Source organism: Aotus nancymaae, unplaced genomic scaffold, assembly GCF_030222135.1.
Source record: "Aotus nancymaae isolate 86718 unplaced genomic scaffold, 86718_ANA_hifiasm-v0.15.2.pri h1tg000036l, whole genome shotgun sequence".
NCBI classification, from domain to species: Eukaryota; Metazoa; Chordata; class Mammalia; order Primates; family Aotidae; genus Aotus; species Aotus nancymaae.
The window spans coordinates 72,446,004-72,470,588 of NW_026988450.1; the positions used below are offsets into that span (position 1 = coordinate 72,446,004).

The 24,585-nt window shown below is 42.2% G+C and overlaps 1 protein-coding gene and 1 long non-coding RNA gene across 5 annotated transcripts in view; one reads left to right on the top strand and one right to left on the bottom strand.

Moving 5' to 3' along the window:
* The window catches only part of FER1L6 (fer-1 like family member 6), a 270,864-nt gene that overhangs the window by 195,230 nt on the left and 51,049 nt on the right, over positions 1–24,585 (top strand). For all 4 annotated transcript variants that reach the window (XR_010345619.1, XM_064384567.1, XM_064384568.1 and 1 more), the window contains 10 exons: positions 3,208–3,357; positions 10,842–10,952; positions 11,212–11,373; positions 12,537–12,717; positions 15,034–15,260; positions 16,975–17,097; positions 18,320–18,359; positions 19,603–19,718; positions 20,727–20,858; positions 21,912–22,037. Coding sequence is in view for 3 of the 4 variants with exons in the window: in XM_064384567.1 (XP_064240637.1) it covers positions 3,208–3,357; positions 10,842–10,952; positions 11,212–11,373; positions 12,537–12,717; positions 15,034–15,260; positions 16,975–17,097; positions 18,320–18,359; positions 19,603–19,718; positions 20,727–20,858; positions 21,912–22,037 (1,368 nt within the window). In the remaining variant the exon portion in view is untranslated. The remainder of the gene's footprint in view (positions 1–3,207; positions 3,358–10,841; positions 10,953–11,211; positions 11,374–12,536; positions 12,718–15,033; positions 15,261–16,974; positions 17,098–18,319; positions 18,360–19,602; positions 19,719–20,726; positions 20,859–21,911; positions 22,038–24,585) is intronic.
* Positions 148–11,458, bottom strand: LOC135278054 (uncharacterized). Its single transcript, XR_010345620.1, has 4 exons — positions 10,830–11,458; positions 9,461–9,646; positions 1,220–1,358; positions 148–827 (listed from the first exon to the last, which is right to left on the bottom strand). It is a non-coding gene; the product is annotated as an uncharacterized LOC135278054 (long non-coding RNA).

Here is a 24,585-nt window from a genome sequence, read left to right on the forward strand (position 1 = left end):
GCGCTGATCACACCTCATAAAAAATGCCATGTTGAACTAACTCACTTTATTTTAAAGTAAATAAACTCTTGACACTATGAGTGGTGAGAACACTAGATGTACTTAGAGGCAAACCTGACCTCTGAAAACAGTTCATAGAACCAAAAATATTGGTGATGATCATTTGCTTTACTGAAAGAGTTTTTCACTGATTTCCCTTTAAATGGCAATTAAAATTGGATCTGGTTTGCAGAACTTTGGTCTACACACTTCTTCAGGAATGTGATACTTGTTTAAAGCAACCTGCAGCTAATTCCAGGTTCTGTTTAATAAAAACGTCCACGCCTTTCGGAAAGAGGAGGTTTTCACTGATCTCACCTGGCTGAAAAGAAATAGATGGGTATTCTCTTAGCCTTTCTAACTGTGTTTCTTTTTCTCTTACTTGTTGCTTCTAAGCCCCATACAACACATTAATCTCTATCCCTTTTATGATGTGAACCAAACCTTTTGTTCTCCAAAGATGTTTGTGTGCTGAAACCTTGGATAGAGTCAAAGCTTACTGGAGGATTTTTTTTAACTTACACAAATATTCTTTGCTTAAATTAGGAAGTCTACAATGAAAAGCAAGGGTTTCTTTATTTAATGTCTCTACCTCCTAACAAGGTTGCAGAAGCACAAATTTATTAAGTAAAATGGTTGTTCCGGGAAGCATTCCTAAAGCTTCCCCACCTCCTTGCAGCACTCCTGACAGCCCCTGCCTTTGGGCCACGGTCAAAAGGGAATCAAGATGTGAGCATCACAGAAGAAGAACAGAAACCTTGGACACCCTGAAGTTCACATCTTGCTTCCTAGAGGAGGAAACAGACACAGAAAGCTCAAATACCTTCTTTACAGTCAGAGCTGGTTGGAGGCTGAACCAGGTCTCCTGTGCACACGTTTGCCTGTGCAGGTGGTGGAGGCTAGTGTAGCCGTCTGTCTCCTATACATGCACATCCTAGTCCTACAAGGCACTCCCTTTCTCTGGGCCCCATTCTCCTATCTATAAATTGGGGCCAGATGTGTATATTTATGGAAGAGGATTTCTACTATTTAGCATGTAGTGCAGGTTCTGTAGGGAAGATCACAAAATAACTACCTTTTCAGTTTGTTTCCTGACAACGTGCTTTCAATCGTTAGTGTTTATTTTCTATTCGGAAAACAGCGACAGTAGAGCGTCTTTGAACGTTCCTGTTACGATAACCTGCTGGGCTGGCTGTGTTTCCCTTTGCTACCCCATTGCTTTTTATTTCCCTTTCAGATCTCCATTCAGCAGTAGCTTTTCCTGGCCCAACTCTAAGCTGAACCCTTTACAGAGAAATTAAGCTGTGACATTATTGACTCTAAAGGGAAAAAGAAATGTGAGAGAAAGGAATATGAAAATACACACTTTGCTCCCAGAGAAATACATGTAGACGTGCAAAAAAAATTTTGTTTATCCTTGTGCACTGCAGCTAAACAGGGCCCAAAATATGGTGATGCTCAGATTAATGGAATCAGAATCTGCTGGACCCATGCTTCTAGTCTAGAACCTTCCCTCATATCCCAGTGGCTTGTGCCCTCATAAGAGTCTGCTGGTTCTGAAAGAGATGAGTTTATATTTGGAAAATTGGTTGCTTGGGCTATGTTTATTTGTTTCCAGGGCTAATTTGAATTAACCATTCCCAGCTGGGTTAATGAACAAATTGTTAGGCAGATCACTCATTTCCTATCCAGCTGCCCTAACTCCACCCATCCCCAGAACAGGTCTGTCTCCACTGGTGGACACCAGCAGGCAGCTTTGTTTTCAAGTGTGGTTGAACAAAAGCCCTGTTTCCACCTCAACCAAGTTTCCTTCTACAGCTGGGGATGCACATGTTGCTTCAGGAGTCCAGAGACAATGAAGTAGTGTGACTGCTAAATCCCGGCCTCAGCCAAAAAGAACATGAGCACTGGCCTTGGATGGCAGAGGTCATCACCCAACAGCTTTCACTCAGCAAACACGCACTGAGTATCTGCCCTGTGCCAGGGGACACAGCAGCGAATAGTGCAGGCAACTCTGCCCACAAGGAGCTTACATTCTAGCAGTTCTTGAAATAAATAGCACAGCAGAATGACTGTGCCAGCTGCCCCATGCTGCCTCTGAAGGAATGTACACACAGGCTTGCAGAACAGGCAGGAAGCAGAGCCATCACATAGTTCTTCTAGAAACATATGGCCTACATACATATAAAAATACTTTAATATCCTTTTTACTACCAAGAAAAACAGGGCAGGACTCCCCCATCACTTAAACGTGTTGATCATCTTCATCATTACTATGTATTGGGCACTTGTATACCAGTCACTATGCAAAGCCTATACAGCATTCCTTTAGTCCTCATGATCCTATGGAAAGGTATTATTTTTAACTCTTTTTTTAGGCATGAGGCTCTCAGAGGTTGAGCAGCTGGCCCAAGGGCATAGAGCTAGAAAGTGGCAGATGTGAGAGCTCAAACTGAAGGCTTCCTGGCTGCAGAGGTTGTGCTCCCAGCTACATTGCTGCCCTGCCCTGCAGAGCCTTTGGAATATTTACTGCCACCTGACTTTCCCTTTTCCCCTTCCAGTCTTCCCTGGATAATTATTTTAACCATTTCCTACTGAGCTCAGTATATGAGGAGAGAGATAGGCCCTAAGATAGCTTTGGGCCAGAAAGCCCCTAGCTTAACCATTTTTTTTTTGTTTTTGAGACAGAGTATTGCTTGCTCTGTCACCAGACTAGAGTGCAGTGGCACCATCTCAGCTCACTGCAACCTCCGCATCCCAGGTTCAGCAATTCTCCTGCCTCAGCCTCCCGAGTAGCTGGGACTACAGGTGTGCACCATCATGCCCAGCTAATTTTTGTATTTTTAGTAGAGACTATGGGGTTTGGCCATGTTGGCCAGGATGGTCTCAATCTCTTGACCTTGTGATCCGCCCACCTCAGCCTCTCGACATGCTGGAATTAAAGGTGTGAGCTACCACACACAGCCAGGATGACCCTTTTAGGAGCGTGAGTGGATCCCACTGCTCCCCCAGGTTTATGAAAATGAGCAGGAGGAGCTTGGCAGGAGAAGAGAGTGAGACACAGATACTGATGGTTTCGTGGAGGTTATTTGTAAAATTGCATTGATGTGGATCAGAACCAGGTAATTAACAATCAGGAAATAAAAACTCATTTCTTCTCTGCTTTAGGGGAAGCCAGAATATTTGGGTGCCACAGTGGCTGCTCCTGTTGTGAAGCTGGCTGACCAGGACTATGAGCCCCCCAGGTTATGCTATCACCCCATCTTTTGTGGGAATCTCTCTGGAGGGGATCTCCTTGCTGTATTTGAACTGCTACAGGTGAGTGAACCAGATGTGGTACCAGATGTCTATCAGGACTACCTGGCCAGAGAAGTGACCTCACTACAATGAAGCTGTACCCAATCCTTCACTGCAGTCCCACATCTGAATATGTCTCCTGGGGATCTGAGAGGTGCACTTAAGAACTCAGGTCTTGGACTATGCCCCTATTCCCTGAGCTTATAAGTCAGAATCTCAGGATGAAAGATTCTTGTGGTTTGGCCCCACTGTTCTCCCAGACACTCCAATTTGAAAATTCAGTAAGCCTTAATTCTTTATACCATGTCTTTATCCCTTGAATGGTTCCCATCCTCTGTTCCCATGGGTTCTTTTAGTCCTCCTCTGAATGTTGCATTGGTTTCCTTGCTGGGCTACTGGCCTCCTTTTCCTGTTCACTCCACCCTCCATATTCCTTCCAGAACACTAGTTGGTGTTACCACTCTTCTCTCCAGAAATCTTGAGTGGCTCTTACTTCTTACCACCAGGAACATTTCCCAAAGTCTGGGTGTTTTTGGAACATCACTCCCTCCAAATAGAGTGACAAGAAAGCTTGAGAAACGCTTTCTATTACATCCCTCTTGGGGATCTGAAATGCCAGTTGCCATGGTAAAGGAACTGAGAAGTCTCACAGTGAAGAACTTTTTTAACTTCTTTTTCAAAACTTGATATTTCCCAAATGTATTTGATCACAAAACATTTTTTCCTGGTAAGTGTTAATATTCCCTGAAGAGAAAATCTGGCCCTTAGGAGACTCACATTTCTGTAGCCTGGCTATTAAGCTGTCCCAAAATTTGTCCTTAGACTACTTTTGTAGCCTCGCATTTTAGCATATTTCTCTACACACTACTGCCTGTTTATACAAGGCTACTGTCATTTCCCTGCTCTCACAACACAAATTTACTCTTTTGCTTTTCGGGGTACTGCTAGCCCATTCTGAAATGTCTCCTCACTCTGCTCACTCCAACCTCTACAACTGTATTTGCCTTTCTACAAAAATGGTCATCATTAAAGTTCAGAACAAGAGATGCCTTTCAGTGGAATTACCCCACCCCACCTCAATTAAATGTCCTTTCCTCCAGCCTATACCTTTTTTCTGTTTAATTCAGGCTCTGGTAAGGTCAGTTGTCTTGTTGTCTTTTCTGGTCTGTAAGTTTTTGAAAGGCACTCATTCATTCAAGCACTCAAACATGTATTGAGTGTCGACTATGTGGCATGTATAATCCTAAGGAAATCTTCCTAAATGAACAAAACAAACAGATCTGCCAGCTCTCACAGGACTAAGTCTAGTTAGAGGGAGACAATAGACAACACTACATAAAGTATAGCAACAGTATGCAAATTACATAGGAGGCTACAGTGTGGCAGTTGGTGAGGAGAAAAGCTGGACCCCTGGTGAGATGTGAAGTGGACGTGTGTATGTTGGGAGCAGGGCCAGAGTTAGCGTTTTAGGTACATAGGGCAGCCCCAGTGAGAAAGTGGTATTTAAGACAACACCTGAAGAAGGAAAGGGACTGGACCATGCAGCTAAGTGGGCAAAGAGCCTTTAGATGCAGAGGGAAGAGCAAAGACCAGACCCTGAAGCTTCTGTATGCCTGGCATGCTCAAGGAGGGCAGTGTGGCTGGAGTGGACAAATGACAGGAAGGGGAAGGGAGGTGAGGCCAGTGGGCAAAGATCACATGGGGTCTGGTAAGGACTTTGGCTTTTATTCTGGGAGAGATGGGAAGCCAAGAGAGGACTCTCGGCACAATGGCTCATGTTGCAACACGAAGATGCTAGATCCAGTACATTTCGAAGGCGTAAGGAGAGAAGCAGAAAGGCCCATTGGAAGACTTGAATCTACTAAAGGCACCTTGAATCAATGTAGCTATGGAAAGGAAGACAGGTGGGCTCTGCATGTATTTTAAAGGTAGAGTCTTTTGGATCAACTGATGAGATTTGACATGCGAAGTTTATCTCCACATCACACAGAAAAGCCAACAGTATTTTACACATTGTAGACTCTCAGTAAAACATTTTGTATGAGCCTGGTGGTTCACACCTGTAGTCCCAGGACTTCAGGAGGCTGAGGCAGGAGAATCGCTCGAGCCCAGGAATTTAAGACCAGCCTGGGCAATGTGGCAAGATCTCATCTCTACAAAAAAAAAATTAGCTGGGCATGGTAGTGGAGGCTGCAGTGAGCTAAGATCATGCTACTGAACTCGAGCCTGGGTGACAGAGCAAGACCCTGTCTTGGAAAAAATGAAATGCATCTGTTCACTCTTTCAAAGAACAAACATTCATGGAATTCTGTGTGTGAGCCAGATTTCAACTGTTGGGCCATTTCCCAGGCCCCTCATAGCAATAACCCTTTCTGTGATCTCAGAATTGTCTGTTGTTATTCACACTTTGGCATTCTTTTCCATTCTCTATACTTAGAACACTCGTTTCCCCTACTTTTATAATGTTTCTCTTGTTTTCAGAACCCCCTCTCTCCAATTAGAGTTTTCCTCTCTTCTGCTGCTTGAATGTCCTCCTCCTGGAAAGTCCACCTCCCTTTCTTAGAATGTTTTGCTTCCTGTGTTAGTTTCCTATTGCTGTTCTAACGAATGACCACAGACATGGTAGCTTAAGACAATGCAATTTACTATCTTACGGTTCTGCAGATCAGACGTTTGAAAAGGTCCCTCATTGGGGCATCAGCAAGGCTGCATTCCTTCCGGAGGCTCTAGGGGAATCTATTTCCTTGGCTTTTCTGGTTTCTGGGGGTGGCCTGCATCCCTTGGCTGGTGGCCCTTCCTTTACCTTCAAGCTAGCCACACAGCTTCTTCAAGTCTCTCTCTCTCTCATTGTCTCTTTCTCCCCTCAACCTCCCGTCTACTTCCATTATCACATCTCCTACTCTGACTCTCCTGCTGCCATCTCATGAGGACCCCCAAGATTACGTAGGGCCCACCCTGATAACCCAGGATAAACTCCTCATCCCAAGGTCCTTAATTTAATCACACCTGCCACATCTCTTTTTGCCATGTAAGGTAACATGCTTACATGTTCTGAGGATTAGGATATGAACATCTTTGGGGAGCCATTATTTTGCCCAAAACATTTCTCAATTCCTAGAAATATCTCCTTAGGCTTCCTACAGGGGTAGCGCATGACACACCCCCAGAAGGGGCCACTGCTATTTGGTCTGTGTGACTGGCAGCCCTTTTGGTTGTGCAGTGTGCCGCATTCGTGGATTTATGTGTTAACTCTGCCTGCTTAGAATCCATGCTTCCCTTTCATTCAACTTTCTAGGAATCTTTCTCTTACCATCATATGAGTGTTCTCTAATTTTTTCATTTATTTTTAATCTCCTTTGTCTACAGGGTATAGATTTAACCTAAGTTCTGTTGGCTTAAGAAATGAGATATTCTTCTCTGATGTTTGGCACTCATTAAGTCTTCTCATTGGAGTCTGAGTTAGATGATTTGATTAGCTTCAGACAATATCTCTGTGTGATTTTTCTCCCTGTTTTAAAGGTAAAGTGTTATTAACAGTTTACTGACCTACTAGTGAAGACTTTGCAGAAGGCATCCACCTGAAAATAGGCTTAGTTAGGGGTGAGGGAGGGAAAGCTGGCTGATCCTTACATATTATTAAGAACTTCCAGGTTGGACATGGTGACTCGTGCCTATAATTCCAGCAGTTTTGGAGGCCAAGGCAGGTGCATTACCTGAGGTTGGGAGTTCAAGACCAGCTTGGCTAACATAGTGAAACCCTATCTCTACTAAAAATACAAAATTAACTGGGCGTGGTGGTGCGTGCCTATAATCCCAGCTACTAGGGAGGCTGAGGCAGGAGAATCCCTTGAACCCAGGAGGCAGAGGTTGCAGTGAGTGGGGATCATGCCACTGCACAACAGTGTGGGTGACAGAGTGAGACTCTGTTTCCAACAACAACAACAAACTTCCAGTAGAGGCCCTGCTTAAGCCCTGAAGACAATCTCCTCAAATCAGCAACTTTATCCCAGAGCTCACACTTACCTGTTCCGGTGGCCAGCAAGTCAGCATATTTGGCTTGCTGTCCCCCTTCCTCCCTGGGTGGCACTGTCTGCTGCAATTTCATCTAAGTGAAGGTATTCAGGTGTGTTTCTGGCTTTGCCATAATCTCACTTTTTCATGTTGGGGCCATTAAATGTCCTCTTAGGTTTTTTTGTTTTGTTTGCCTGGGTTGGAAACAATTTTATTTCAGCAAGCTGAAGATGTGGTTCCATTATTTGGGCTGTGCTTTCTTTTTTGAGAGTTTGGTTATCATTCTTATTGTTGCTCCTTAAAAAGTGATCTTTATTTTTTCCCCTTATCTGATTGTTTTTAAGGTATTTTTCTTTATTTTTGGTTTTTAGCAGTTTTACTATGTTGTAGTAAAGTGCAGTTTTCTTTGTTTTTATCTTGTTGGGCTTTATAGAGCTTTTAAAAGCACGGCTTGATGTTTTGAATTAGGTTTGGAAAATTGTCAGCCTTTATCTATTCAAAGATTGCTTCTGTTCGATTCTGTTCCTCCTCTTTTCTCTCTCCTTTCTCCTCTCCTTGCTTCACTTCTTTTTGCCTCTCCTCCTCTTTGCCACTCCTCTGTGACTCCAATTACATGTGTATTAGACCTTTTAATTAGATACACTGTGCCTCTCATGTTCTTTTATGAATTGTCTATCATTTTGTCTCTCTGAGCTTTATTTTATCCATAATATGGCCTATCTTCCCGCTCATTTTCCCTGCCTCTTTTTAAAAACCTATTCACTAAGTTCTTCTTTCCAGTGACTATATTTTCAGTCATAGAATTTCCATTTCTTCTTTTTTATTATAGATTTCATTTATCTATTGAAATTTTTATCTGGTTTCCTATTGAACAGATTAAGCATTGTTACTTTAAAGTTCATGTCTTATTACCACATTATCTGAATCCTCTATGGGTCTATTTCTTCGGTTCGTTTCTCTTGTTATTCACATTGTCTTATCTCCGTGCATGTCATATTTTATTGCATGCTAGACACTTCTACATAAAAATTTGTAGAAAAAAATTTGAGCCTAGGCTGATATTTTCCTCCAGAGGATTTAAATTTACTTCTGAGGTAGTTTGGGACAGCTAGCACTCCTACGTCATCTAGATCCAATTAAAGATTAAGATGACTTAAAGTTGAGCTTTAATCTTTGCAAGGGTCTGTGAATTTCCAGTTCTCCCTTATTCCTAGGGAACTCTCCACATGGCGGAAAGTGTGCCAAGTGCTTTACAAGCTGTCTCAGCAACTCTTCACAACAACTTTATGAATTAGATATTATCTTCAGTTTACAAATGACAGAATTGAGACTCTGAGATATTGAGTGAACTTTTCCAAGTTCATGCAGCTAGTAGTGGTGGAGCCCAAGTAACCACGGTACTGAAGGTGAGATATAACAGAAGTATAAATTATGGGCTGAGGGAGAGAGAAAGGAGAAAGGCTTCTGGGCATCGTGATTTTTCAGATGGGCAGAGCTGGGACTAGGGTCATGCATGACCCTAGGAGTGACTGCCTCCTTAACTTTTGTACCATATGTGGCACTCTTGTTCATCATTGTCCTGGCCCTGAAGCTGGACTTACTTTCAGGTCCTGATATTTTACTTCCACGGGGATATTAGAGCAGTCTGGCTTTGAGACTGCTCTAATATCCCCGTGGATAACTACCCATCCTGCGCACCCCCAATTCTTACTATTTTGCCTTCATAGCAATCGCTTGTTTTTCCCTGGCCCTATGTGCTGAGTAACTGCATATCATATGTTTTATAGGCCAGCAACCAACTCATTTCACTGGAAAAAGCTTAATCTTGGCTGGCGGAAAAGTCATTCAATTGCCACCATGTTACAGGATTCTTTCAGGGCTGTGTTGAGCTCTTCACAGCATTTTTCAGGCATTTACAGAGCAAAACTTCTTTGGCATTTCCCAGGCTGACACTTCAGCAGCCCCAGGATAAAACATATGATGCTTTTTAAAAAGCACATCCAGAGGCAGCCCCTCCTGTGCCACCATCACAGCTGTTTTATGACTTTCCCTTTGAAGCCAGAGGGGCTATAACTTTCCCAGTGAGGTGATGCTTGCAGGCTAAATTGCTCACCTCTTCACTGCCAGGAAATAATGGGCATTGCCATCCTCATCATTTACCAGCTTCTTGATCTGGGCAGGTGAATCCTGCAGCTTCATTACCTTGAGTCTATTTTGCACTTGCAGTGTCTGCTCTCCATTTTTTTAAGAGTTCTTGTAATTAGCTTAACCATATCTGCTGTTGCCAACTAGAATATGTCTGTGAAAAAAGAAAATATATTTGCACTTTGCAAATTTTGATACACAATTAGGCTTTTTCTAGCATACGGAGCATGTGGCCTAATATGTCAGTCAACCAATAAACATTTATCAAGAACTCACTGCATATGGAGGGGCTTGGAGAATGAAGTGAATAAAGACTTCCTCTTGGCCAAGTCCCTGTAAATTGTTCAGGCAGACAAACAGCCCCAGTAAAGAGAACTACCTGCTCTAAAGCAATGTTTAATAGAACATCTGATTCTCAAGGAGCTTGATGGGTCATCTGGCCCAATATCTGAGGCTCAGAGAGGGCAAGTTACTTGTGCAGGGTCACACAGCAGAGCCTAATTTCTGGACTCAGTCCCCTAATTTCTGCACAAAATCTGTATAAGAGGACATATTGCATTCAAGAGGCATTTATGGCAGAAGCAGCTGGGATCAGGTCAGGAAAGCTTCTTTCATTATTTTTTTCTTTGGGGAAAGATTCTTAAAAGACGTATGTGTTGAACCAGGTTTTGAGGGCAGTATGAGATGGTCTACACAGTGAAAAATACCCTTTTCTCAATAGAACTCTATAAGTCCTTTCTGTGAAATTTCAGGAAAGCTGAAATTGACCTGAAGTTTCATTAACTCCAAGCACACAAGAAGTGACATGTTTTCATCTTAGAGTTCTGCCTTCAAAACATTTTATTTTCTGCTTCACTGATTAAGATGTAGTCTCTGTTGGAGCAAACATAAATCCTTTTTATTTTTTTGTGGTAGTGCATAATGGCTTTTCTGGAGATCTTGACACATCCGAAGGGAGTGGGGATCTTTAAGACTCAAACGTTTGGAATCTGATGAAAGCTCCTTCTCCACTACCCTGCTGTGGTTCTTGTGTAATTTTATGAAGTTGAGAAGCTCTGTCGTCCGTATTTGTTCTTCTCTCCCTCTATACTGTGAGCTTACTGAAAGCTCTGTGTTATTAGCCTTGTGGCACAGCTTAAGTGCTCACTAAATGTTGGTTACTCTTGTAAATGAATGTGTTTATCAGTGAAAAAATAAATATGGTAAAATGCATGGCCCTTGTATTTTAAGCTGGAAACATTGCTTTTGCTAACAAAACAGTGAAGGTGTTACTGATGAGGTGGTTGTGTGGCGCTGTTGCCTTCCTTGTGTCTCTCCAGCATCTAACTCACCCTTGCCTTGTATGGTAGGTCCCGCCATCTGGGCTGCAGGGGCTCCCACCCATTGAGCCACCAGACATCACCCAGATCTACCCGGTTCCTGCCAACATTCGGCCGGTGCTGAGCAAATACCGAGTGGAGGTACGGGTCAAGGGAGGAGAGCTGAGTTGTTCTCTGGGACTCAAGGGCAGTGGCCCTGCCTGAATTGTAGAAGAGGTGGAATGGAATGGGCAGGAGACCTAGAGAAAAAAGATGAGCCCTCAAGGAGCTGTGCAGTTCCTTCCTGGAGGAACATAACATGGTTCTTAGGGAGCAGGTCTGACTTGTCCACTCAAAGTCGGGGCAGGGCTGGGGCTCCTCCGTGGGTCTGTGGTGACAGCTCTGCCGGTCGTCTCCTTAGGTTCTCTTCTGGGGAGTTCGGGAAATGAAGAAGGTGCAGCTCCTCTCAGTGGATCGGCCCCAGGTTCTCATCGAGTGTGGAGGCCGAGGCGTGAAGTCCTGTGTGATCCAGAGCTACAAGAACAACCCGAACTTCAGCGTCCAGGCTGATGCTTTTGAAGTGGTGCGAGTTTCTTACTCTCCTGACCTGGCTTATTGCTCATTTTTCCACAGATGAGGAGATGTTTTAGAGTTTCAGATGTCCACTACCTGTGAGAAAGAACTAATTTAGTGAAAGGCCAGCATTTCACAATGAGCTAAAATAGACTTTTGTTGTTTTTTTTTTTGTTTGTTTGTTTTTTTTGAAGCTTCCAGTGTCTATCGTACGACAGTCAAAGCAGGTTGACAAACTTTTCCCAGAACCGTGGTTCCCAAGGTGTGGTCCCCAATTCATCACCATCAGCATCACCTGAGAACTTGTTAGAAATGCTCATTCTTAGGCCCCGCTGTTGTTCTGAATCAGAAACTGTTGTGGGAAAGGCCAGACATCTTTGGTTTAACAGGGTTTCCAGGTGATTCTGATATACGCTAAAATCTGAGAACCACTGGCCTACAAAATTTATTTTAATGGCTACATTTTTAAAAAAGTATTTGTACTTAGAATGTCAAGAGTTTACATGTGAATTTATGCTTCTAAAGTGATTTTTCAACATCTGTGCTGTGCTTTTATTTCAATATTTCAACACATTTTTTGTGCTTTGATTTGAAACTAATCGCGAAGAAAAAAATTGCTTTACGCAACCCAGCCTGCTCCACTGGGCGTATGTCCCCAGTTAGCAAAGCCCGCAATGGAAGACTATGCATGGTGCTTGCAAACCTTTTGTATCAGGCTGCATTGAATCTTGGGGGCCACCAGGGAAAACAAGTGGCTGTGGCACTGCCCCCTTACTCTCAACTCTGTACCAAATGGTTCGACTTTCATCTCTTTTATATAACGGCCCTAGAGAAACTGTCATTGGAGATGAGAGCTCTGCTGTCAGATAATGACAAAATAAGAGGTCTGAAAATGACTGTTAGAGAGAGTGCAGAAGTGAGAGATTTTTGTCATTTAAACCTGGGACAAATTATTATTAAGGCAGACTTCTTATCTGGGTGAATTACTCCCTGGCTTGGGAAGACACTGCTCCAGAGTTTTGGCAAGCTGTCGGACTGCCAGGAGGGACAGAGTGGCAAGGTGGGGACAAGGGAGGCTGGATGCCCAGCTTGCTTTGGCTCTGCCCACGGAAAGATCAGCAGGGCTCAAGTAGCCAGGCCCAGTGCCCTCTTCATTCCAGCCTCTCCCTGCAGGAACTGCCTGAGAACGAACTTCTGCACCCACCACTGAGCATCTGCGTGGTAGACTGGAGAGCTTTTGGGAGGAGTACGCTTGTGGGAACCTACACCATCAACTACTTGAAGCAGTTTTTATGTAAATCCAGAGAGCCCCTTGCCCTCATCTCACAGGTGGACGGAACCCAAGTTGGGGATGGTGAGAAGCTGCTCCTAGATTTTGTAGCTGTAACTATAAAGTCATGGCGCCTGCAGAGTGCCTGCTATGGGATTGGCTCAAATGATGCCCCACAGCCAAGTGGCTGGATGGATCTTTCTGATGAGCTTGCTCCTGCAGTGGCCTCTGCTTTCGTTGGCTGCCACACTCTTACTTTAACTCATATCAGGTCAATTTCTCTAAGACGCCTTCATTGACTATGACTTAAGCTCCTTCCTGCCTCCACTCTGACATTTTCCTTGGCTCTGTGCTTGATGTCGTTTTAGTTTGTTCCATTTTGGGTCTCAGGTGACAGAGTTGAGTTCATTGCATGTCTCATTTCCATGCTGTACAATCGTCATTGGTCTATTCAAAGATTCTTTCTTATTCTATCCACTGTCCTCCTACACCTTATTCCTATCTCTAATCCCAGTCTCCTCCCCACTGCAAGCCAGACACCACCATCCTTGTCAAATTTAAATTGATTTAATCTACCTAAATAATATGATGCTATGATTTTCATTTGGTTTCCTGTTCTTTTCACTCAATTCTGGGTTTTAAGATCTATCCATATTGCTGTGTGTACATTAGCCTGTTACTGCTCCTCACTGCATCTGCCACACTTGACTTTGCCTTTCCTCTCGTATTAGACCCACTGGCCACCTCAACTCCCTCTTCCACAATCAGTGCTGCAATGAATAGCCCTGTGTGTGTTCCCTGAGGGAAGATGCTATGTGGGAATTTCTCTGGAATGTACACCCAGGGGTGAGACTGCCAGGTCCCAAGAAATATGCACATCTATTTTCATTAATTAGAGCCAGGGGCACTCCAGAGAGCTTCACTGATCTACACCAGTCTACATCAGTCTATACTGCCGTTACTGCATTCGGAACCCCATTTTTCTCCTCCTCAGCAGCACCTCCTATTATCCAACTTTACAGATTTTTGTTTTGCTTTGGTTTGCTTTTAGTTTTTTGCTACTCTGTGGATATAAATTAGTATCTTATTTTTTATTTTAACTTGAATTTTTCTGCTTGCTACTGCTTGTACATCCTTCATACCTTACTGCCATACTAATCTTCCTTCTGTGATGCTGGCTCATCTCTTTTGCCCATATATGTGCTTTAATTTTCTTTTTGATTCATAAATTCTTTGTATTTTCTAGATATTAAAATCCTGTAGATTGTAGGTATCATTCGTATCTTTTCCTAGTATGATAACTACTAACCTTGTCTATAATTCCTATCTAGGAGCAGAAATCCTTAATTGTTATATAATCAGATCACTCCATGTTTTAAACTTTATAGTTTGTTTTTTAGTCTTGTTTAAGAAACCTTTTCTCACCCCTTGGTCATGAAGATATTATATTTTCTTCTATTAGCTTTATAGTTTTAGCTTTCTCATTTAGATCTTGAATCATCTGCATTTATATACGATTTTAAGTGAAGATTCAGCTGCATTTTTCTCCATATAGTGCACCATTTTCCCCCAAAGGGTCTGCTGACCTATCATTCATTTTCCCAATGATTTGTACTGCTGTCTTTCTCATAAACCAAGTTGCCATACATTCCCTGTCTGTTTCTGAGATTTCCAGTCTGTCTCACTGGTTTCTTTGTCTCTATGCCCAGTACAGAGTAGATACCTATAAGAGTTTGTTGGGTTAAATTTTCTGTTGAAAAGTCAGCACATGGGGAGAAAGAAACTCTGGAGGCTATAGCAGCCATGGGGGTACCCAATTGGGAAATGTTCCTAAGTACTGACTCCTACAGCATCAAACGGTGAGATGAGGACCTTCGGCAATGAAGGCCAGTGTTATAACCTTTCTATGGCATCAACAGCCCAGTTAAGAATCTCATGAAGCTCTGGACATACCCCTGCTCCCTGCCAAGCACATGTATTTATGTGCCCAGAGTTCTGCCTACAGTTGGGAGGTTCCTGGCCCTCTGGAGCTCTAAAGGCTCCCTAGATTAACACACAGCAGGAGGCAATCTCCCCAGACACAGAATCTGTACCCTAAACCTTGATTTTCATGATCCCAATGACCACGACTGATTAAAATTACTTTGAGGGATCACTAACAAATACAACCATTTATTGATGACCTACTATGTGCCAGATGCCTTACATCATGGTCTCATTTCATCCTCCTAATGAGATGGGTATTTTTACTGTCATTTTATAAATAAGGAAATGAGGTTCCAAAATATCAGGAACCTGGCATATTTGAATCCAGATCTGTGTGATTCCTAGTATTAAATCCCTGAAATGACCACCCTGTGATGCAGCCTAGTTCCCTGACCTGATGTGCTTTCACTTTAGAGATTTCAGAGTCACTAACAGCCACTGAGTCCATTGGAGCCCCCAGCGCCTCCCAGGATCTCCCAACAGATCACATTTATGTGGATGTTGAGCCACCTCCCACAGTGGTGCCCGACTCTGCCCAGGTTCAGCCGGCCATCGTGGTTGACATCCCTGACTCATTGCCGATGCTGGAGCCTGAACACAAACCTGTAGCCGAGGAGCCACCAAAAGATGGAAAACCTAAGGTCAGACTAAAATCCCTCTCCATATTTACAAGGCTCATTGCAGTTTGCATTGGAAGCTTCAGACAATATGAAGCTGCTTGTGGTGTGACCATGGGCAAGCAGTTTCACATTTCTGAGTATCAGTTCATCCTTTGTAAAATGGGGATATTGATACCCACTTCACAGCATTGTTGGTCTAAGTATTATGCCTCCCTGATTCCCTGTTATAGAATCAGAAAGTTAATGTGCATGAAATCAAAGTGCTAGTCAAATGTGACAGTAATATTTAATTGAACAGAAACTCTTCTTAATTCATTAGCTTGGAAAGACAATGGGTTTCTTCATGCAAGTGTGTTCCACAAATATTTAGAACATACTTTGTACACGGTCACATGGGATTGACAAATACACAACCACAAAACAAGTTAATCTTTCTAAATTATACATTTGAGTGAAGAGTCTTTCTAAATTATATATTTGAGTGAAAAATCTTGGTGTATCAATTGAATTAAAAGAGAAGGCCATTTTAAGAAGGTCTTAAGGGGCCAGGTGCACTGACTCACTAAAAAAAAAAAATACAAAAAAATTAGCCAGGTGTGGTAGCACTCACTTGTAATCCCCACTGCTCCAGAGGCTGAAGCAGGAGAATCACTTGAGCCTGGGAGGTGGAGGCTGCAGTGAGCTAAGATCGTGCCACTGCACTCCAGCCTGGGCAACAGAGCGAGGCTCTGTCTGTCCTCCAAAAAAAAAAGTCTTAAGGAACAGACTGCCCAGCAGATGGCAAAGGCTGAAATAAAAAGAACAGTGGAAAAGTGAGATAGATGCACGGCAGTTTATACAGGTTGTTCTCATCTCATCCATGGTCAGTGACCTCTCTGATGCCTTACCAGGTCTGCTACATTCTCCTAGCATTGCACCTGTGACTTTCTGTTGAATTCTCAGATTCAGTGTTCATCTCAGAGCCATAAAACTGTGAGCCTCAGCAGGAAAGAGATAATTTTTCAACATCTCTGTATCCCCTGCACTTGATAGAGTGCCTGGGTCATAGTATGGACTCGAGATGACTTGGTGAGTGAATAGAAGATGAATGCATAATGAGTCCTGCACCCATAGCTCCAGCAGGACACCTGTCTTCTCCCACAAATGCCTCCTTTCTGCCACATGTCTGTCACTCCCTCTCCTGCCACCCCATCACTTATGTGATAGATGTCATATGCTTGTACCCATTCAAATCAGAAATGACACCAAAGAATTGCCTAAATTATGTCACTTAATCCTCACAACAGTGATGGGCATTATTGTCCCTAGTTGAGGAAACTGAGAATTGTTAACATTTATATTAATTGCTTAATGATTTATAACGCAGGTTTGTCTGAAGCTAATGCCCTTTCTGCTATGCCACATTACATCATATAGTCTAGTTCTTATTTGTTGCATGCCTAGCTCCTGTACTGTAAGTTACCCAATGTGGGATTGTGTCTAATTATCTACACATCCTCAGTGTCAAAAACAGTATCTCACACATGCTTAATAAATGCTAAATAAATGAAGGAATGGATGAATAGATTCTTGAGCTTTCCTTTGTGGAAGTGATACAGAGAGCTGCTACCACAAAACCAGTGGATACCTCTGTGTTTTCCAGTGGACACCTAAATGTTTTCTTCCTCACAAGCCAGTTGACCAAGATGTAGCCAAATGAGGCTGAACTAATAATCCATCCCTCATCCCTTGCCAGGATCCCAGGACACCTTCCCGGCGGTCCACAAAGAGGAAAAAGAGGACCATAGCTGATGAATCTGCTGAAAATGTGATTGACTGGTGGTCTAAGTATTATGCCTCCCTGAAGAAAGCACAGAAGGTAGAGTCTCCCCTACCTGTGGCAGTCAAGAGACTCAATAAGAAAACACAGTACCTTCTTCCATCCTGAGTCCTTCATAACCTCCTTTTAAATGCCACTATATATAGGCCCCACTCAGCTGTGGTTTGGTTAACTGCAGAAGGATAAAAAGCCTGGAAAAAACAGAAATCCTGAATTACAAAATTCCCACTTTTCGGCTGGAGCTGGCCCTAGGACACACGCTCTGCTGTAAATACTGGAAGGATGTTGACTCCAGCATGGCATCTGGAGGATCTGCCTCCCAGTCAGACTCAGGGGGGTCCAGCAGGGAGAAATGGGGTCTCTGGACAGGTAGGCATCAATGATTAGGGCCTCAGGAGATACCCCAGTCTAAGGGCCCCAAGTCTCCTGCAGGATTCTGAGTTCACATGGGAAATTATCAAACGCAGAGGTCTTGGCCTTAGCAAATGTTATTATAAGTAGGTTTGCGTAGCAAGAGCATGGCCTCATGTCCATGGAACGAGACAGATCTAGTTATAAAGCTGGAGAGCCAGTAGGGACTATGCCTGGAGAGTGAGGCAAAAGCTCAGCAACTGGATGTGATAAGATTTCTCATCCTTAAGTACAAAAGGGAAGAAAAATTAGTCCGATGTTAACATATTTAATTGAATAATCTTCTAATTCTGTCATTTGGAAAGGCTATGGTTGCATCTAGGACTATTTCTCAAATATTGATATATACTAAAAGAGCAAATGTTAGCCCCTGCCTCCAACCTCCTTCCTTTTGCTGCGATGGACACTATCGCTTCCTGTGAGAACTTGGCCCCTTCCCCTTTATCTGCTAACCTACCCAATCCGTGATACCATTCCAATGACCAGACACGCCAACAGACACAGCTCATAGTGCAGACCAGGGCGATGCTCCAGGGAGGTGGAAAAATATTGGGGAGAGAGTTTGCTTGCCTTGTGGCTGAGAGGGTTCAGCATATAGGAGATAAAGATGTCTACATCTTGATCACACTTTTCTTAGATGTGTGGATACCTCTTTTCTAGGACAGGCATTATCCCCCAGATCTTTACAGTGAGACTTCATTTTTGGGGACTGCTTAGAGACTGTTTGAATACTTTTAAAATGGTGTCTGTGGAAATGCAGAAGGCTGAGATCATTGAATTAGAATTGTTAGTCAGAATTAATAAATCGAGTATCGCAGTGTCAATAATCTTGTCTCTTCCTTTTTCAAAGGCAAAGGAGAGCAATCCCAAGAAGAAAAAAGGCAATATGGGTAAGCAGCTGTTCTGGGGACATTTGTCCATATAATAGGGCCATTGTTAGCAGAAAATTACAAAATGGAAGCCATGGGAGGTGTATTAGAGCTCAACTCCCTCCTTTCCCAAGTTTAGAAACAATCTCAGAAAGAGGACAGCACTTTAAAATGTGCTCATGTAGCTCTTGGTGCTGGGCTGGAACCAGATCTCAGTTCTTCTGAATCCAGTTCAGGGCTGAAATGGACCCTTTGGCTCAAGTCCCTATGTTGACAGTCTTAATGTAGAAACCATAGAATAAAAATTGAAGTAATCTGGGATGGCCAGCCAAAATCAACATGATAAACTTTATTAGAGGTGAGTGTGAAGACCTGGATTTAGGTTCCAAAACTCAGTTTACAGGATTGGATAGATCTTGTTTGGCAGAAGCTCAAAAGAGAGGCCTCGGATTTCAAATGACCACACACTCAATTTAAGCCAACAGTAGTTACCAGCCTAAATATAAGCAGCCAGTGTTGTTTCATCTGACGTTGATAGAAGTGGAAAACCAGAGCCAGGCTCAGTTCCTCAGACCACTTCTAATTAGCACATGTAATTCTAAGACCAACCCCACATCACAGGAAATAGTATCTTCATCTTACAAATAATGAAACAGGTACAAAGAGGTCAAGTAATTTGTCCAACATTACACAGCTAGAAAATAACAGAGCTAGAGTCCATATCCGGTGGTTTCTCTCCTGAAGAGCCTGCTGCTAAAAAATTGCTGAATAATCCCACTAACAACTTTGCACAAGACCCTTAAGATATTTGAGACTCATGTTGAACTAGATGAATCTCAAGTCCCTTAACAGATCTGAGATGGAGTGAATCCAAAAAGCTTTGGAATCATTCCAAGTCCCAAGTCTGTTCTTTGCTAGTTGGGTGAATGGGCAAATTACTTATTCTCTCTGTGCCTAGTTTAATGAGTTCTTACATGTGCTGTAACAGGGCAGCGCATTGCCCAGCCCTAGGGGATCCACTGACATTGCATTTATGTGTGCATGTGGTATGTTGCAGTCATGCACTGTACAGACTGTATGTAACAATCCTACAGCAAAAAGTTACTATTTCTTTTTAAAAAGAAGGATCACATGTTACTACTTGTTTTTAAAAAGAAATGTCACAGCATAGGACATGCCAGAGCAAAAGGAAAGGAGAAGCTGGGTTTTGTTCCTTCTCATCTCAACCACCAGGAGAAATCTAATTTCTGCTGAATATCCACAGAGGCAAAGCCAGATGAGGTAGTGGTAGATATAGAAGATGGCCCAAAGAAGAAGAAAGACAAAATGCTCAAGAAGAAACTCAAAGATGATGGAATCCCCAACCTGGCCGTCTTGCAGGTGTGTGGGGACACAGGCATCTCTGCCATGGGTGGGAAGGGATGCTCAGCAATGAGGTTCTGTTAGGGCTCTGGTCAACCCTAGTCATGCCTTTGTTTGACTGACTGGCTTTGTCTTCATTATCACTGATGTAGAGAAGTAAACTTTGATGTGCATTTAAACCAAGACAAGGGAGCTTGTTCATTTTCCATTTTCTATACCCTCATATTGAGAAGGGGCATAACTTAAATTGTTTATTGTGGACCTGGCAAAGTAATCTACAGCATTTGAGTCCCCCTTCACTCACCTCTAGGTGCTTGACATCATCATGCAGATGTGTACACACTCAAGGGAGCAGGAGATTTAACTCCAACTAAAGTCAGTTCCATCAGGCCAATTTAACATTAGTGACAGGGGATTAGCTAGAGGTATACTGATGGCTATGAAAATTTGAAGTGTGAAAACTACATATCTAGGTAACCAATTTGGGTAAGCAATTTATACAGGAAAGTTGAACAAGTAATTTATTATACTACCAAACCTAAAACTCAACTCAATTTTGCATTTCTAAAGCATATATATAATTTTCCACTTGGAAAATTCATGTGTATATGCATTACAATAAAAACAAATATTCCATTACTTTATATGTGCTAAGAATTGGATATTTAGTGAACATTATTGATTTGAATCTCCTCAAAGTATTATAGTCTATATCCAACAACCAATGGCATCAGTTAGCTCTAAAAGGTTCGTTGTATTTATACTTGTATGTCACAACTCTTTTTATTTACCTATACTTTTTGGAATTTAAAAGTCATCAGAAAATTTCATAAAATTCAGAGTAGTAGTTTCAGGAGTGCTGAGCCGATCCATGTTTCTTATCTTGCTGAAGATAAATTACCAACAGCCTCAGATTTTTCCAAAGGGCATATATCGAGGCTGGTTTTGGAGAATCTTGGCATTTCTCATTAAATCAATCCTGGGCCTTCCTTCCTCTTAGAAAAATATTCTCCCTTTTCCCTAAAGATATATGATGGTGATCTCGAGAGTGAATTCAACAATTTTGAAGACTGGGTGAAAACCTTTGAGCTCTTCAGAGGCAAGTCTACAGAAGATGACCATGGTCTTGATGGAGACCGAGTCATAGGAAAATTTAAGGCAGGTTCCATTGTTCATCCTTTTGTTTGGCTCTCCCTGTCCATAAATGTCAGGTAGGACTCAATTCAGTTAATGGAATTGTGCAGTGTGGGATGTGTGTAGGGAAAATCCTCAATTTTTACTCAGGTTCCTTTCTAGAATGCCACAAAACCAAACCCCAGTATTTTAAGATATTTTTGGCCTGTGACCAGTGGATTGGAGCTCAGTCTGGTGAAAAATAAGGAGACAGAGTCATTACCTGAAAGAAACACTGAACTTTACTTTGTTCTGTCCTTAATTTTTACTCAAGTCCCTCTCTAGAACTCCACAAAACCCAGTCCAAATCCTTTAAGGTATTTTTGGCTTGTACCAGTGGACTGGAGCTCAGTCTGGTGAAGAATAAGGAGACAGAATCATTACCTGAAAGTAACAGTGAACTTTACTTTGTTCTCTCCACCCCTGGCATACCAAATGTGTGATTTACGCAAACCTACCAGTTGGACAATTAAACTAATCAAACAACACAAGCCCTTCATTTGGCAGACTTACAGTGTGAACATCACAAAGTAGTAGCCAGTATTCACTATAAACCTACTACAAGCTGAGCCTTTCTATGCAGCATGCTATGTTGGAAATAGCACAGACACTGCAGTTTGCCCATCTGGATTCAAATCCTAGTTATAGTACTAACCAGCTGCATGATCTGGAACAAAGTGCTTCACTCTCCTAAGTCTCAGTTCCTATGTCTGGAAATAGGAATACTGTAGTCAGAATTGAATGAGATAATGGGGGATGCACTAGCACAGCACCCCACATGTAAAACGCACTTGGTGTCCCATCTGTTCTGTTCCTCATATAACATTCCCGTGAGGAGGGTGTTAATGTGCAATACCAATTCACTGGTGTATCTTGAAGAAGCTCAGATGCCAGCAGGCTACATAAATTGCCCAAGGATATCCAACTGGCAAGTTTAGCACCAACCCAGGTCCTGTGGATTCCCAGGCTGTGCTCTCTGTGGGTTTTGGTGGGACATATGACCATCTCATTTCAGTGGGTTGCATTTTGTGGTTCCAGGGCTCCTTCTGCATCTACAAAAGCCCTGAGGATTCTAGCTCCGAGGACGGTGGGCAGCTGAGAATCCAGCAAGGAATTCCACTTAATCACCCGGTCACAGTACTGATCAGAGTGTACATTGTTGCGGTGAGCCATCCTTGTTTGCTCTGAGGTGGGGTGTATTGATCTGCTTAGGCTGCCATTACAAAATGTGGCAGACTGGGAGGCTTAAACAACAGAAATTTACTTTCCCACAGTTCTAAATGCTGTAAGTCTATAATCAAGTTGCTACCAGGGTTGGTGTCTTGTGAGGCCTCTCATGCTGGCTTACAGATGGCTGCCTTCTTGCTGTATCCTCACATGGCCTTTCCTCTGTGCACGTTTATATAGGGAGAGGTTGAGCTCTGATGTCTCATCCTCTTCAAATAAAGACACTAGCCCTGTCTTATTAGAGCAGCACCACTACGACCTCATTTAACCTTAATTACCTCCCTAAAGCCATGTCTCCAACTACAGTAACCTTAGGAATTAGGGGTTAAACATATGGGGGTATGAAGTTAGGCTGGCAACACAGACATTTTATGGCTTTTCTGAGCACAGTAGTATCTGTTCCCTGTGGTGGCCTATGGCAGGAGAGGGAACCAAATAGGAGGGAAGCAGGAAACTACAGGAAAGAGTTAGCAAGAAGGACCAAGGCAGAACAGGGCAGCTGTTACGTGAAATTCTCCTCCCACAGCCATGCCTCTGCACTATTGCAGTAGGAAACTTCACTTTGAATGCATTTCTAAGAAAGATGTTAAGTCCTCTTAGCTTCCTTCTTTCTGATAATGAGAGCATAAAACTTTGATTATGAAACTTTTTGGCCTCATTAGCAGGAAGCTCGGGCCAAATCTAATTTCAAACAAAGCAACTATATGAACCCCAATGGCTCATAGATTTGTTTTAATCTCCTAACCTTGGATGCAGTTTTTGTGATTGTATTTTATTATAATGCTCTTATTTTATTTCAACCCTTTGCTTCCATTCCCTACATTCTTTCAAAGAAACATAAATGTAACATAAAATAAAAATGAATTATCCTTTAGTGCTAAGGGAGAAATAAATGTTCTTCCATCATGAAGTTCTTGGGTTTCCTTCATCATCCTCTGTATCACCATCACAACCACCACGTGCCAGGGATGTTGTGATGAAAAGAACATAGTCTCTGTGTTCAAGGAAGTCACAGTGTAGTTGGAAAGATGTGAACTTGTAGGGTCACTGACAATGTTGGGTAGTCAACATGAAACACCACCCTCAGGATGCATTAGACAAACTCTTTCAAAATTTTGCTCAGGAGGTCACTGGTGTTTTGGGAGAAAAATGCATTCCTTAAGAAACAGAACATACATTCAAATAAATTTGAATAGTGCATATTTCCTTCTCCAGCCTTTGAGATTCACAAAACTCATTAGCACATTCAAGTCTCTGAGAATTTCAGAAGCAAAAAAACAAAACAAACAAAAAAACCAACAAACTCTATTTAGTGATCTTGAACAGCATTTTCTAAACTTTTGCCTCATACCTTTCCCTTTCCTGCAGAAAATCTTACAGAACTAAAGTTCTCTAAGATACAGTTTGGGGAATCCAGAAATAGTATGAATAGTAGGAAGGAGAGGGAAGAATTTCTATGAACTGTGAACTACAGAGGTTGGAGAAAGATGTCTCCTTATTCATGTATTCATTCAGAAAGTATCTACTGCACACCTTTTATGTGTTCAGTACCCTCTAGACAAAGACCAGAGAAACAGATCAGGTTTCTGTTCTGGAGGTAGCATGGGGTAGGGAGTCCTTGGGCTGGAACTTGAGAAGAGGAGGGACTTGAACAAACAGGGAGTGAGAAGGTAGCAGTCCTAGATAAATTCACTACAGTTATGGACAGTCAGTATATTTCTAGTAGTTTGATTATGTGTGGTTTGCTCTCATACTAATATTTAATTAATTAACTAAAGTCTCAAGTCTTTTAATTAAAAGAACACTAAGTAAAAAAAATACTACTTAAAATTGCATAAAGAAAGAAATCAAATTTTCCCAACCCCCTCCCTTTTTTTTTCCTTAACAAGATAGATTGGACTTTTATTTTTAAGATTAGTATGTACAGGTCTTCATTCCTTTTAGTAGCTGTATAGCATTTTCTTGAATAAATGTAGTATTCATTCATTCATTCAACAAATGTTAAGAAGACCCTGTCCTATGTCCTAGGTATAAAGTAATGAACAAGATAAACAGTGCCCTTGCTCTCATGGAGATTACATACTAGTTGGGAGTGATGTGGGGATTATGCAGATATAAAAATAAACAAAGGAACAGATAAATTAACAGGATTTGTATCAGAGATAACGGTTTTGTAAAGAATTAAAATTGGTTGATGTGACAAGGAGAAATGTGAAGGACTGTTTTGTATTGTGCTTCTTCCCAAGTAATCAACAAATAGTTTGCTTACAATTTTTGGCTGTTAAACAATGTTCTAGTGAACATCCTTGAATATACAGCTTATAGGCTCACGCTATTCTATCTATAGGATAGAATCCTAAATATGGAATTGTTTCTCAGCTTTCATTGCTGCAGAGTTTCTCCATCTTTTTTATACCATTTCTTTTTTTTTTCAATATATTTAAGTTCTAGGGTACATGTGTAGAATGTACAGGTTTGTTATATA